Here is a 12728-nt window from a genome sequence, read left to right as displayed (position 1 = left end):
TAAGGGTGGTTGCCAACCGCCCAAAAAAAAAAAAAAGGAAAAAGAAGAAGAACAACAAGTATTAGAACCATAGTTATGATGAGACAGCGTTAGTTTTAGTTTGCATATTCGACGGATATTCAGGCCGGATGTAGCAGCTTCCGTCTCACACCCCCAACGTTGGCCAGTAAGTAAAGTTTGAATTAACGTGATCTTTTTACAAATGAATTCTTAAAATTAAATGAAACAAAACAAAACTAATGAAGATAATTTTAATTTATTTTAATTTAAATTTCATTTTTTAAACATTTAAACAATATTGGCTGCAAGTAAGTCTCCTGATTCACACTCCGCCAGTTGGTGGCGGTACCTTTACGTTCTTTGGCAACTGCCGATAAAACTCCCAGAAGAAGAAGAAGAAGAAGAAGAAGAAGAAGAAATTCATTTGTGGCCCTTTTATTCTGAAGGAATGTAGACGGGAAGTGCTATCGTTGTCGCATCCGGTGAAGATTAGCTGCTTGTGAAACGCATCATCATCATAACGTTCGTCGGAGAGAAGCGTTGAACATCGCACAGTAAGTGAGAATTTACTAAATAAAACAACACAAAACGTTTCATCTGACGCTTGTAAAATAAAATGTCATCGGCGGGTTCGAGCTGTGGAACTTCCCGGTGCGTGTGAGTGTGTACCGGAGCTACTAGATACTGCTTGCTCATTGGTCCGCAGCTGTTCGGTTCACGTTGGAGCTTTTTAAAGTGTAAAGTTCTCGGGACGTCGGTGTTCATGTCTCCCGTTCGGTGCTGATCGGTTGTACGAGCAGACATTAGCGAAAACAGAAGCAGAACCGGTTTAAAAGTGTTAGCTAACGAGGCTAACTGCTCGTGTCACACTTGAACTGGTCCGTGTTGTGTTTTTAAAAGCGGCTGCGACCGGAACAAAAATGCGTATATTTTAATATTTGACGTGGTGGAGGAATAATGTTTGACCTGGCTTGTATCTGTCCAACACGTTTTTTCCTCTCCTCAACTGTTGCGAATTTTGTTTTTTGCTCAGATTTGCCGCTGATCAGGGAGAAGACAGGAACCATGTGGGAGTCACATGAACGTAGAGGATGAGGCGTCAACAGCCCGGGGGCAGTTCGAGGAGAGAGCCGCTGCACAGAGGGAGGGAGGGTTAGCTGCCCTCAGAAACCCCCGTGACCCCCCCCCGACCACGTCCACCCTGAACATATGCAATGAACCGCACCACTCAGCCCCCCGCCGTCATCGACGGGGACGTGGCCGTCGGCTACGTGTTGGTGCCGTTTTTCCTCATCACCATCATCGGAATAGCTGCGGCTGTGGTACGTCGTCGAACCGGATTCTGCACTGATCCATATCTTCTTCTTCTTTTTTTTTTATCAACAACGAACAAAAATCTAATGCAACAATATGCACTACATTAGGGGTCGACCGATATGGCTTTTTCTTTCAGTGCCGATACCGATATTGATTATTACTCATAAGAGCTGCAACAGTTAATCAATTAGTAATCGATTACTAAATTAATCTCTTTTTTGATAATCGATTAATCAGTTCAGGTTGCTTTTATTAGAGCCCGACCGTTATGGATTTTTGGGGGCCATTGCCGATATCAATATTAGGGAGTACAAGATTCCAGATACCGATACAACGGCCGATATATATTAAATCTGTTAATTATTCCTAAAATGCCGTTATCAAACCTTTATGGCAAAGACATATTTAATATTATATAATTGAGGCTCGGTATTTTAGTTTAACCATCAGCTTTATCATAAATAACCATAAATTGAAAATGCAATACATCAAACTTATTTTTTTAATGTTTTTTTATTATGTTTATTTTCTTAATTCAAGTTCTATGTATTTAGTTGTGTTTGTGTTTTCTTTTTATTTATGATAAAGTTTATGGTTAAAACTAAAATATCAAGCCTCAATTACATTGTCATAAAGGTTTAATAACGGCATCTTGGGAATCATTGACAGATTTAAATATTCATTGGCCGATGTATTAATATCTGGAAATCTTGTACTCCCTTATAGCAATATCTGCATCGGCCCGACAAAAAAATCCATATCGGTCGGGCTCTTAGTCAACACATGGAATAAATGTGTGATAAGACAAAACTGCTTAACCTTTAATCATTCACCATCATTGTATCGTTTTAATTTGTGTTTCAGATCATGTACATCAGAAAGAAAAGAAGGTAAGACTCACTATAATCTACGCATGTGGATTTAATCTCACGGTGCTTCTGTTATAGACGCGACTGCTTCACTCGGCCGTCGTTTGAGTCTTCTGATTTCTGTCCCTCAGAATTGACCGACTCCGTCATCAACTGTTACCAGTTTACACGTACGACCCGTCGGAGGAACTGATCGAGGCCGAACAGGAAATGTTGTGGAAGGAAGAGGACACACAGGTATGACCCACCATCAGCTCTGTGGCACGTTTTTCTTAAGTGGGAGACAGGAAAAAATGAAAATCATGTGATTGAGGCTTGATATTTTTGTTTTAACCATAAACTTTTCATAAATAACGGTAAATAAAAAGAAAAAACACAAATACAACCAAATATATATTAGTTAAATTAAGAAAATAAACATAATTTATTTAACATAAAATGTCAAAACATAAATGCACATTTTTTTGCAAACATAAGCGCTGATACTAACGTGTCAGTGAAAAGCTCATATCGGCTGATATATCGGTCGGGCTCTACAAATTAATATATGAAGAATGTGTTTCGTCAAGTTGTATATGATTTTATTTTAGTCATGCTATATATCCACATTACATCAGATGTAAATGATTCATATGTAAACTGTAAGTTTCATGATGACGTCTCTTCTGGGTCATATTCATACTCTTCTTTACGTTTGTACATGGCGCGTCACGTTAAATATCGCTGCCGCAATGAATTGTGGGGCGTCTATTTCTCCTTTCCTTTCGCATAGGAAGCTTCAGTGTACCCTAGGCTAAAGGAGATAGGAAAAGAAGAATCAAAGCACCTTTCCTAAACATTAATGGTGCAGTTGAATTGTCAAATGGGCTTAGGAAGTGAAGTGACCAGCAGGTAATTTATCAGCAGCCATGATAAGAGCTGTTCAGATTCTCTAAATGCTTAGAAAAGGTGCTTCAATGCTTCGTTTCTATCTCCTTTAGCAGAGGGTACACTAGAGCTTCCTATGCGAAAGGAAAGGAGAAATAAGACTTCCCATAATTCATGGCGGCCGCGATATTTAACGTGACGCGTCATGCACACAAGTAAATGATTCAATCTGAAGTAGAAAAAGAATAGTGTGAATATGACCCAGAAGAGATGTCATCATGTAAGTTACTGTTACATATGAATCATAACATCTGATGTCACACGCTGGTAAACCACTGAAACATGCTGATGGAGCCGCTAAGGATTTTGTAGTTCATCTTCTGAAATGTGGGCTGCTCTCCAAGAGGAGAGGAAGGACAAATCGAACAGCTCTTATCATAGCTGCCGATGAAATACTTCCGGGTCATTTCAGGATTTAACAAATTTTCCAATTTTGCAGCCTCCGTGTCTGCCATGGTTGCACCAAGTGGTGTCTCAATTTGTCCGTCTCTTCCTCTTCCAGATAGAAACCTTTGCCACAAATAGTAGAAGTACAGTAGAAAAGTTGCACTTCTCATTTTAGCAGTTTCAGGCTTGTTTCAGGGTTTCATCAACACTTCTCTTTCCAAACAAACTTATATCATTCATATTTATCATGTTACATCAACAAGAAAGTGTCGCCTGGCTCTGAAGTTCCTCTGATACTAATGTAGTACAAGTATCTGGTGTTATGAAAAGCCAACATGGAGATGGATTGTTGTGGCTGCAACAACAAAGGTGGAACTGGTTGTTTCCGGTCACAAACTGCACTGACACGTGAGAAACACCAGGGGGCAACATTTACCCGGCAACACTGCATGAAGTCTCACTCTGCAGCCGAGACAAAGTTCTGCATTGGTTTAAGATGCTTTGTTGAAATAAAAGGTTTTTATTTAATCTAGTAAGATAGTTTCAGTTTTATCTTCTGCATGTTTTATTTTATTTTATTTTTTAGTGCTTAAAAATTAATTATAAGCAAAATGTTTTTCTGTCCCTGGTTTTGAGGTGAATTCACAGAAAGCATTTTTATTGTTCATTGGCGCTTTTGTTTCGGCAGGAAGTGTTTCCATAGTGACGTCTGCGGATTGATTTCCTTAGTTTGTTATTCGCTTGTTCTTAAATTCTTTTAATTGTCAGATTTATGAATATCACTGACCCGTAATGAAACTGTCCTCTGATTTCATATCTCCAGGTTGTACGAGGTTGGGCGAGGAGTTATCAACAGCGACGCCCCCTCCTGGCCAAGGACGTGAATGCGTGATGGCGGTGGCGTGTGGAGAGAATCAGTCGCGTCACGATTACGTTTGTTTTGCTTTTTTTTTATCATCGCACTGCGTTTATGAACTTTGACTGAATCAGCATTATTTTTCTTTTTTTATGTACATAGTGATGTATGTGAGGTTCTGATGCCGACCCTGTGCCTGACAGACGCAGCACCTGAGATTTATTTATTTGAAAATTATTTATTCAGACGTTTGTTTTCCCCGTGGTTCTTCTCGGGGGGACGCGACCCCTGTGGGTGTAACTCTATGGTTTACATGTACAACTTGGGAGTGACACGCGGCGGTTCTGTCCCTGCGGGCCGCGGTCCAACATTTGGTTCTGACTATATTTTATGAATGTTCTGCACTAGTTTCCAAAAAAAACCAAAATAGAGTCCTGCCTCCCTCCTGCTGAGAGAGGGCTTGTGATAGATGCCTGGACTGGTCGTGGTGAACCGGTCGCTTCCAATCGCAGTATAAAACAATTATGGCTTCTCTAAAGAAAAACACTGTTTAAGTGTTCGATCAGTCACAAATCACAAAAAGAGATTTTAACTTCAAAGCTTTAGATTTATAGCTAAAATATTAAGTTTGGAGCATTTTCTGTTTCATTTTGAGTCAGAAAATGTTTTTTTAATTCACTCAGACGATCCTAAATCCGATGACTCTTATCGAAGGTATGAAACTCCAGATCTGGAAGTAAATAACACCCAACCACCTCTTCCTCCTCCTCCTCATCCCCACAACGAGCAGTGACTATTGCCCTGGATATGTCCTGTCTGCGAGGCAGCGGCGGGAGAATCTGCTCAGGCGAATGCCACAAGTCTGACTGTGTCAAGCTCTCAGGAAGAAAAAAAAAGCTCCTGCTTTTCTGTTTCCTCATCAAAACCGTTTCGTTACCTTTCTACGCGATGCCTTGAATTTTGTGAATGTGAAAACTGAAGAACAGAACTTAACTTAGACTTAATACTGTCAGTCTGAGAAACTTCTACGACAGGTGGATGTTTTCCTTCATCCTCCTCAGTCTTTTTTTTTTTTTTACATTTCGTGGATCATTTTATGCACAAATCAGAATTTGTTTCTACATAAAATGTCAAAATATGAAACGGCGCCTTTCGGTTGGATCACGACATCCGTGCTCACCAAGCCTCTGACTTCAGTTCGCACTGACCGGAAAGTTAAAAATTAAAAAGAAACTAGTGATGTAAATGTTACTGTGAAGGAAACTGGACGAGGCCGATTCTGAAGATGTAAATAAAATATGGTCCATCACCTCCTGCATGATTCCTCGAGACGTGGATGCAAAAGAACAGAAATGTGACCAGGCAAAATGACAAAGAAAATTCTCTTTATTGACCATTTCTGATACAAATTGTTGCAGGGCACCATAGAAATATAGACAATTGTACATTTATATACGGTGTACATTAAAAAGAATGATCCCATCCTGTCGAGTTTTACAGTATATAAATGAACGGATGCAGAGATTGTTTGTATGCAGAGTGACGGATGTTTGAGTGAGTCCATATGAAAGTTGACGGTCGGTCGTGTCCCGACAGAAACGTTCCAGAGGGGAGAAAAGAGTCGCGCCCAGTCGATCGCTAAACAACAAACATTTTGTCCCATGAAAAAATAATCAGAACCAACATTTCAGTGCACCGGAAAGAATTTTTTCTTTTTCTTTTAAAGGATAAAAACACAACCTGCTAAATCTACCACAGTCAGCGAACACAGTCGTCAAGCTGACAGGTCTCCCTGACTTGCTTCACACATTTTTAAAAAAAAAGAAGAGGAAAAACAACCTGTCTGCACCGACCGAGACGCGACATGCAAGTTATTACAGTCAGGCAACCAAACAAAACTTTGTAATAACGACATCTTTCCATCTCATGTCAGAGGTTACATTAGAAAAAACAAACAGTTAAATGCTATCATATGGTAAAGTAAGCTGTAGAGTGAGGTATGACATTCCAGGCCTCGTGTCGCCTGTTTGCAGTTTTCCGGGTTTCGTAACTGAGGTTGTAGCAGCGTAGGTGTGTGGAAAAACCCAGGTTTCTTTTTTTTTTTTTAAGAGGACTGTGACCGCAGGTTCCCTGACACGTAGAAATACACAAACATGTTTGTTTTTTTAACTGTAGCTGACGTCAAACAACACACACACAAAAAAAAAAGACTAAGAAAAAGTATATTCTACTGTTCTAGGTAACGACACAAGGACCGAGCTTTTGAACGAAGCGGTGAGAGCCAGGTGGAATGAAAACGTAACGGCCCCGGTCGGACGAGCGGCGCCACCGACGACTCCCGGAACTCCCGTCGCAGTTCATGTGGGCCGGGCGATCGAGCGACAGGCGAGCGGGCGCCTGGAAACCGACGACCACGTGAAGACGCGAAGAAAAGAAGAAGAAGAAAAGACGACGCCAACGTAACAGCATTTTGTAAAAAGCTCCCTGAAGAAAACGACACGGATGCTCTGGGCCGAAAAAGAACTCTGCCAAACCCCCGACGATCCTCACAAACACACAATATACCAACAAAAACAGATTTGAGTTTTATTATGACATTGAAAAGCAGCACACTCATGTTTCTTTTTTTTCTTTTTTTTGTCTTTAAATGGTAAAGTAACCCGAAGGGATAAAACAAAACAAAACAGTAAGTCTGATCAGACTAGTCCGATTCCCAAATGATACACTTGTAACGTCTCTCCCCCGCTTGTACGCGCCGAGGAACCGGGCCGGGGGGAAGCGTCACTGGATCTAAACTGTCCCCGACAGGAAGTGAGGCGGCGAAGACGAGAGATTCTGCGTCTCTCTGTGAAGACGAGGTGAAAAAAAGATCCCGTTGCGCAGATTTAGACGCGGGGACGGGAAGAAGTGACCTACTCTCATCCTCAACCGCCGCGGATCAACTCCTCCCTCATCCACAAAAACATGATGCAATGGTGAACCTCTTCACGTGAACACACGCCCCCCCCCCACAAAAAAAAAGTATAGGTAAAATTCACCTTTGTCCAGTACAAAACACGGAGAAACTTTTTCTATCTGCCCTAAAAAACGTCTCAAGATTGCGGGAAACAACAAAGTTAAGTAACACCGAGCAGAGAGAAGTGTCCTACCAACAGAAACGTCCAGGCTCCTCGGGAGAGAGCAAACCGCTGTCCAGTATAAAAGACTCGTGATAATACGACGACACGTAGAGAAAAGGGCTGTTTACCTTTCGTGTAATTCTTAGATCTATGCTGGAGCAAAGGTCCGTCGTTCTATCCAGTGCTGCTGCATGATTAAATGTACGGTGTTCGCTCCCCTCCGTCGGGCGGGCGGGGGGGGGGGAGGCTCTGTCGTGAACAGTGGTCATGTTGGTGGCACTGGTGTCGGAGATACAGCCCAGTTCTGGTTTTAACAGTAAGTCAGTATGTTGAGTGAGGTAGCATGCGTTGGTGAATTACTGGTCCTCTTCCTCCTCCTCCTCCTCCTCGGATGATTCCTGGGACGCCTTCTCCTCCTTCTCCTGCACAAGTCACACAAAAAAAAAAAACTCATGTCAACTCAATGTCAAGCACAAGGAAAATGCTTCAAGGGCTTTTTTTTTTTTTTTAATGTTCGGAGCAACAATAGCTGCCTGTGATTCATGTCTCAACAAGCAAGATCTTTTAAAAACTACTGTGGCATGAAGAGCACCCAGGGGAGGGTGAGCCATCTGCAGCGAGGAGTGATTCACGGTGAGTCACGACGAGGAATCCTCCTCCTGCGGTTCTTTTTTTTTTTTCTCCTTCTTCTTCTGTTGCTTTTTCCTCCCCGACACTCGACCGCTGCCAACGACGTTCGTTCATTCATAAAAACGAGAGGGGCGGGGAGCTACGAGGGGTAACTCCGGGTCATTCCCGTCGGTGACTCATCCCCCTCCGACACTCGTGAACGTGACAGAACTGTTACGACAGGTTTGGATTCCAAACAAGCAGCTGTAAACGTACTTTACAGCTACAAAATAATAATAATAATAATAATAATAATGATAATAATGAGCTTTGAGTGTTGTTTGATCCCATAGGTGTTGAGATGACACACCGGATTTAAAGTTGCTGGTGTGAAGTCTCTCGGAGGAGTTCGTTAAAGAGGACGTGTGGAAATGTGCACATTTGCACACTGTTGGTCCGAGGTCAATGGCGAGGTGAATTTTGTTGTAGGTCTTCATGTGACACACGAGTCTACATCAAATGTAAAGCAAGGGGGGCGTGGTGAGGGGCTCTATTGAGGCTTGAGACCCCGAACATAATGGATATTTCACAAGTTTACCTTGATTGCCTGTGCAAATTTGCTGAATAGTAATAATTAATAATTCACTCAATTACAGTAGTTCCTCGCTCTGACTCTGTCGGTGGAGCTCGGGCCCAAATTACATAACTTGTGTTCACGCAGGTAGAGAACAAAACGTCTGTTCTGACTGAGCGGGAGCTAAAATAACCTCGCTGAGTAAAAAAGAAAATGAAAATGAAAATGACTCGTCTGGGAGGAAGGAGGCGGGCGGGAATTAGGGAAAATGCAATTTGGCCCCGCAGACAGCCATACCAATCATAATTCAATATGGGAGGAGATTAGTTTAACACACTGGAGGCGCGGATGTTTGTCTCTTACCTCCTTCTTGGGTCGTCCCCTGCGCTTCGCCCCTGCGGACGGGGCGGCCGCCGCCTTCTGTGGAGGAGAGCAGGTTAATGATGGATATGTCGAGTAATGATTCTGTCCCACGATGCATTTCACATTGAGCTCTTTTCTTCCTTTCTTCTCAGTGCGGCGTGTAAACCATCCGGACTTCCGCTCCGTCCTTGTCCCTCTGGCCGCCTGCAGGGGGCAGCAGCAGCGCCTCTTTGCAGGCGACACCAGATTTGAAGAGGGGGCACCGGGTTCATTGGCCATTATCTGGAAGGCCGACAGGAACTGCACACACGGGGCACTCCAGTTCGCCGGCCACCTGGTCCGAGGCTCAGAGACAGCTGGTGGAACCGAGCGGAGACACAAACCCTCTGCAGCTCGGCCTTCGCTGCTAAACCCGTATCACACACACGCGTTTCCCACCCTCCCTCGCTGCCTCCCTGCCTTTCCCCATACGCAGCAGCAGCGAAGACAAGAGCGCACAAGGGGGGGGGGGGGGGACCAGTTGTTGCTATGGAGACGACAGGCAGAGAAGAACTAGGACTGTGTGCAGGGTGGGGGCGGAGGAGGAGGAGGGGGGGGGTGCTTAGTGTCAGCTTGGAAACAGTCTTTGCGGCCTCTGCACCTGCGCCGCACTGTGCATGACAAGCTGCAGGAAGCTGGAGGACAGGAAGTACAGACCGAGCAGAGCATCACCCGAAGAAGAAAGAAGAAGTAAGGAAGTAAACCGAGGTCTTTACAATAGGAGGGGGGGGGGGGGGGGGGGGGGGGGGGGGGGCAGAAGGCTGGCAACATTTCACCAGTAAGAGCAGGACATCCCTTCTTTCTTTTCTGGGACGAAGAAGGGTTGGGGGTTAGAGAAGGAGAAGACGGGACGACGAGCGCCTGTCGCCTGGTTCAGGATGCGCGTGGACTTACTTTGCCCTTTCCAGACGCCTTGTTCTTGCTTCCCTTCGGTCGACCTCTGGCCCTCTTCGGAGTCGGGGACCCGCTCGGCTCCTGGCGATCAGAGAGCGGCAGCATGAAAAAGTTAGCACACCACAAATAAAAAAAACTACTTAACAGCATTTACACTGAAACTAAAATACGTCGCGGATACACTTCGACAGGAAGACGAATATAAACATCTCATGTAAGAGTTCAGATTCTCGGATTTATTACAGTAAACGTTAAAAAGAGCGAGGGTTAATAACTCGTAGCGGAACTCGTCTCTTGTTGCATCGGCCCGTTTGTTTACAACTCGCAGCTCGTGGCAACCGAGCAACTCAATCCGGGAGCACGCGGCGCTGAGTGACGGGCCACACGGGCCAGACGGGCCGCTCCGCCTCGCCCATCACACGACAGGGGGGCGGGCGGGTGGGAAACCAGGTGTTGTGTTACAGGTTGCACAGGAAGTTGGTTGGGAGACGTTCACACTGACTGAGGGGACACAATGATCACGTGGGCCTCGCTGCAGCCATGTTGAGTGTGGACACACACACACACACACACACACACACACACACACACACACACACACACACACACACACACACACACACACACACACACACACACACACACACACACACACACACACACACACACACACACACACACACGTCGGTGCTCTACTTACGTCAGAGGTCTTCACCTGCGGCTGCTTGCGGGGTCTCCCACGCCCCCTCTTCTCCGCCGCCTCCTCTTTAGGTGACACGGTCCCCTTGTCGCTCATGGTGCGTCGCTTTCAGAACCTGGAGAGGAAAATAAATATCAATATATATATATATATATATATATATATCACACCGGTTCAGGCGGCTCTCAGTCACGCACACACACACACACACACACACACACACACACACGCACACACACGCACACGCACACACAGAGAGAGAGAGGGAGACACACACACACACACACACACACACACAGAGAGAGAGGGAGACACACACACACACACACACACACACACACACACACACACACAGAGAGAGAGGGAGACAGACACACACACACACAGAGAGCACGCACGCGCACACACACGGGGGGGGGGGGGGGGGGGGGGTCTATTAAACCCGACGACCGCAGCCGACAGACCGAGGACGGCCGGGTGCTAACCGCGCTGCACCGGTTGCGCGTCCTTAAACTCGATTAATCCGCGCTTAGTCGCAGATCTATTTGCGGCTCCGCGGCTCCTGCTGAGACTCTGGAGGCGACGAGGCCGCGCGGATCTGCAGCAGGCGACTGAACCCGACGCTCCCTGCGCACCGGCCATGTTCACAGGCCCCTCTCCTCCTCCTCTCTCCCCCTCCTCTCGTCTCCTCTCCTCGGGCCTGCGCACCGAACTCTCCCCCCTGCGCGTCTGCACGCCGGGGCCACCGACACACACACACACACACCGACGCGTGCACACACCGACACCGACACACACACACCGACGCGTGCACAATGGCTCGTTGTGTCGCTCGGCGGCTGCATGAACCCGTTCCGGGGTTGTTGTGGGTTTTTGTTTTTTTTAAAGCGCGAGCTCCGGCGAGGTGGTCGGGTTCATCCGCGCCGGAGGAGGAGGAGAGGAGCCCGGGCCAGTGCAACAAAAGACGGCTCCACCGTCCCGCGGTCCTCCTCCTCCTCCTCCTCTCGCCTCCTCTCTTCCACGCACAAGGCATCGACGTGCGTGAGCAGCTCCAGCCGCTCGACCGTCGCCGTGTCCGCGCACTCACCGTCGCAGGAGCCCGCGGATGCTTCCCGGCCCGAGTGTTTCCGTCCGGCGCGTCGCTCGGTCTATAGGCTGCGGCGCGCAGCAGCCCGCCCCCTTCAGCAGCCCCCGCTCCCGCAGCGACCACCGCCGGGCTTCAGCGAGGGACAACACTCATCTGAATATTGACATTATTTTCTTTCTGTCTCTCTTTTTTCCCCCCGGTGTTTTTTCTCTTTTTACCAGCAGGTTGAGAAGTTGTGTCCAACGACGTCCTGTTGTGAGCACGTGCGTCCTGTCTCCGGCAGATGAGGGAAAAGGCGCCAGAGAGCCAGGAGGAGGCTGTGGGGGCAATTTAAAGAGCCGCCCTCCCGGGAGACGAACACTGGAGGGGCGGGGACATGATGGACGGGCCACCAACAGCACCGAGGGGCCCAACCCCCCCCCCCTTAGATGGATAGAGATAGAGATGGATATAGACATTGTAAAGATATAGATGTAGATAGATGGATGGATAGATGAAGATATAGATATATATATATAGATATAGATTGATAGATATAGATAGATGGATGGATAGATGATATAGATAAAGATGGATATAGATATTGTAAAGATATAGATAGATAGATGGATGGATGGATATAGATATAGATAAAGATGGATATAGATATTGTAAAGATATAGATAGATGGATGGATAGATGGATATAGATATAGATATATAGATATAGAGATATAGATATAGATTGATAGATATATATAGATGGATAAAGATATATATATAGAGATATAGATAGATGGATATATATAGATATATATATATATAGATATAGATATAGATTGATAGATATAGATAGATGGATGGATAGATGGATATAGATATAGAGAGATAGATAGATAGATACATGGATATAAATATATAGATTGATAGATAGTTACTTTATTTATCCCAATCTGGGATATTCCGGTGTAACAGCGGCACGTTTCACACAGCACACATAAAAAATATA

General features: G+C 45.5%; 2 protein-coding genes across 8 annotated transcripts in view; one reads left to right on the top strand and one right to left on the bottom strand.

Moving 5' to 3' along the window:
• The first annotated feature begins 396 nt into the window (after nucleotides 1–396).
• On the top strand, nucleotides 397–5665 carry smim29 (small integral membrane protein 29). The gene is made up of 5 exons (XM_035645483.2): nucleotides 397–554; nucleotides 1034–1322; nucleotides 2182–2207; nucleotides 2318–2423; nucleotides 4324–5665. Exons 2-5 carry the CDS (start codon nucleotides 1215–1217, stop codon nucleotides 4390–4392), a joined length of 309 nt encoding a protein of 102 aa, XP_035501376.1. The 5' UTR covers nucleotides 397–554; nucleotides 1034–1214; the 3' UTR covers nucleotides 4393–5665.
• Nucleotides 5666–5724: 59 nt separating this feature from the next.
• Nucleotides 5725–12728, bottom strand: part of hmga1a (high mobility group AT-hook 1a) — a 212612-nt gene continuing 205608 nt past the window's right edge. For 2 of the 7 annotated variants that reach the window (XM_035645486.2, XM_035645489.2), the window contains 4 exons: nucleotides 10655–10769; nucleotides 9955–10035; nucleotides 9022–9078; nucleotides 5725–7897 (listed from right to left, as the gene is read on the bottom strand). In XM_035645486.2, the coding sequence (XP_035501379.2) occupies nucleotides 7832–7897; nucleotides 9022–9078; nucleotides 9955–10035; nucleotides 10655–10750 (300 nt within the window). In that variant the 5' untranslated portion in view covers nucleotides 10751–10769 and the 3' untranslated portion in view covers nucleotides 5725–7831. The other 5 variants (XM_035645485.2, XM_035645484.2, XM_035645491.2 and 2 more) reach the window with 5 other exon arrangements.

The sequence above is a fragment of the Scophthalmus maximus genome, chromosome 3, assembly GCF_022379125.1.
Source record: "Scophthalmus maximus strain ysfricsl-2021 chromosome 3, ASM2237912v1, whole genome shotgun sequence".
In the NCBI taxonomy this organism is placed as follows: domain Eukaryota; kingdom Metazoa; phylum Chordata; class Actinopteri; order Pleuronectiformes; family Scophthalmidae; genus Scophthalmus; species Scophthalmus maximus.
Note: the sequence above shows the minus strand (reverse complement) of the source record. Positions and strands in the feature narration are given on the sequence as shown.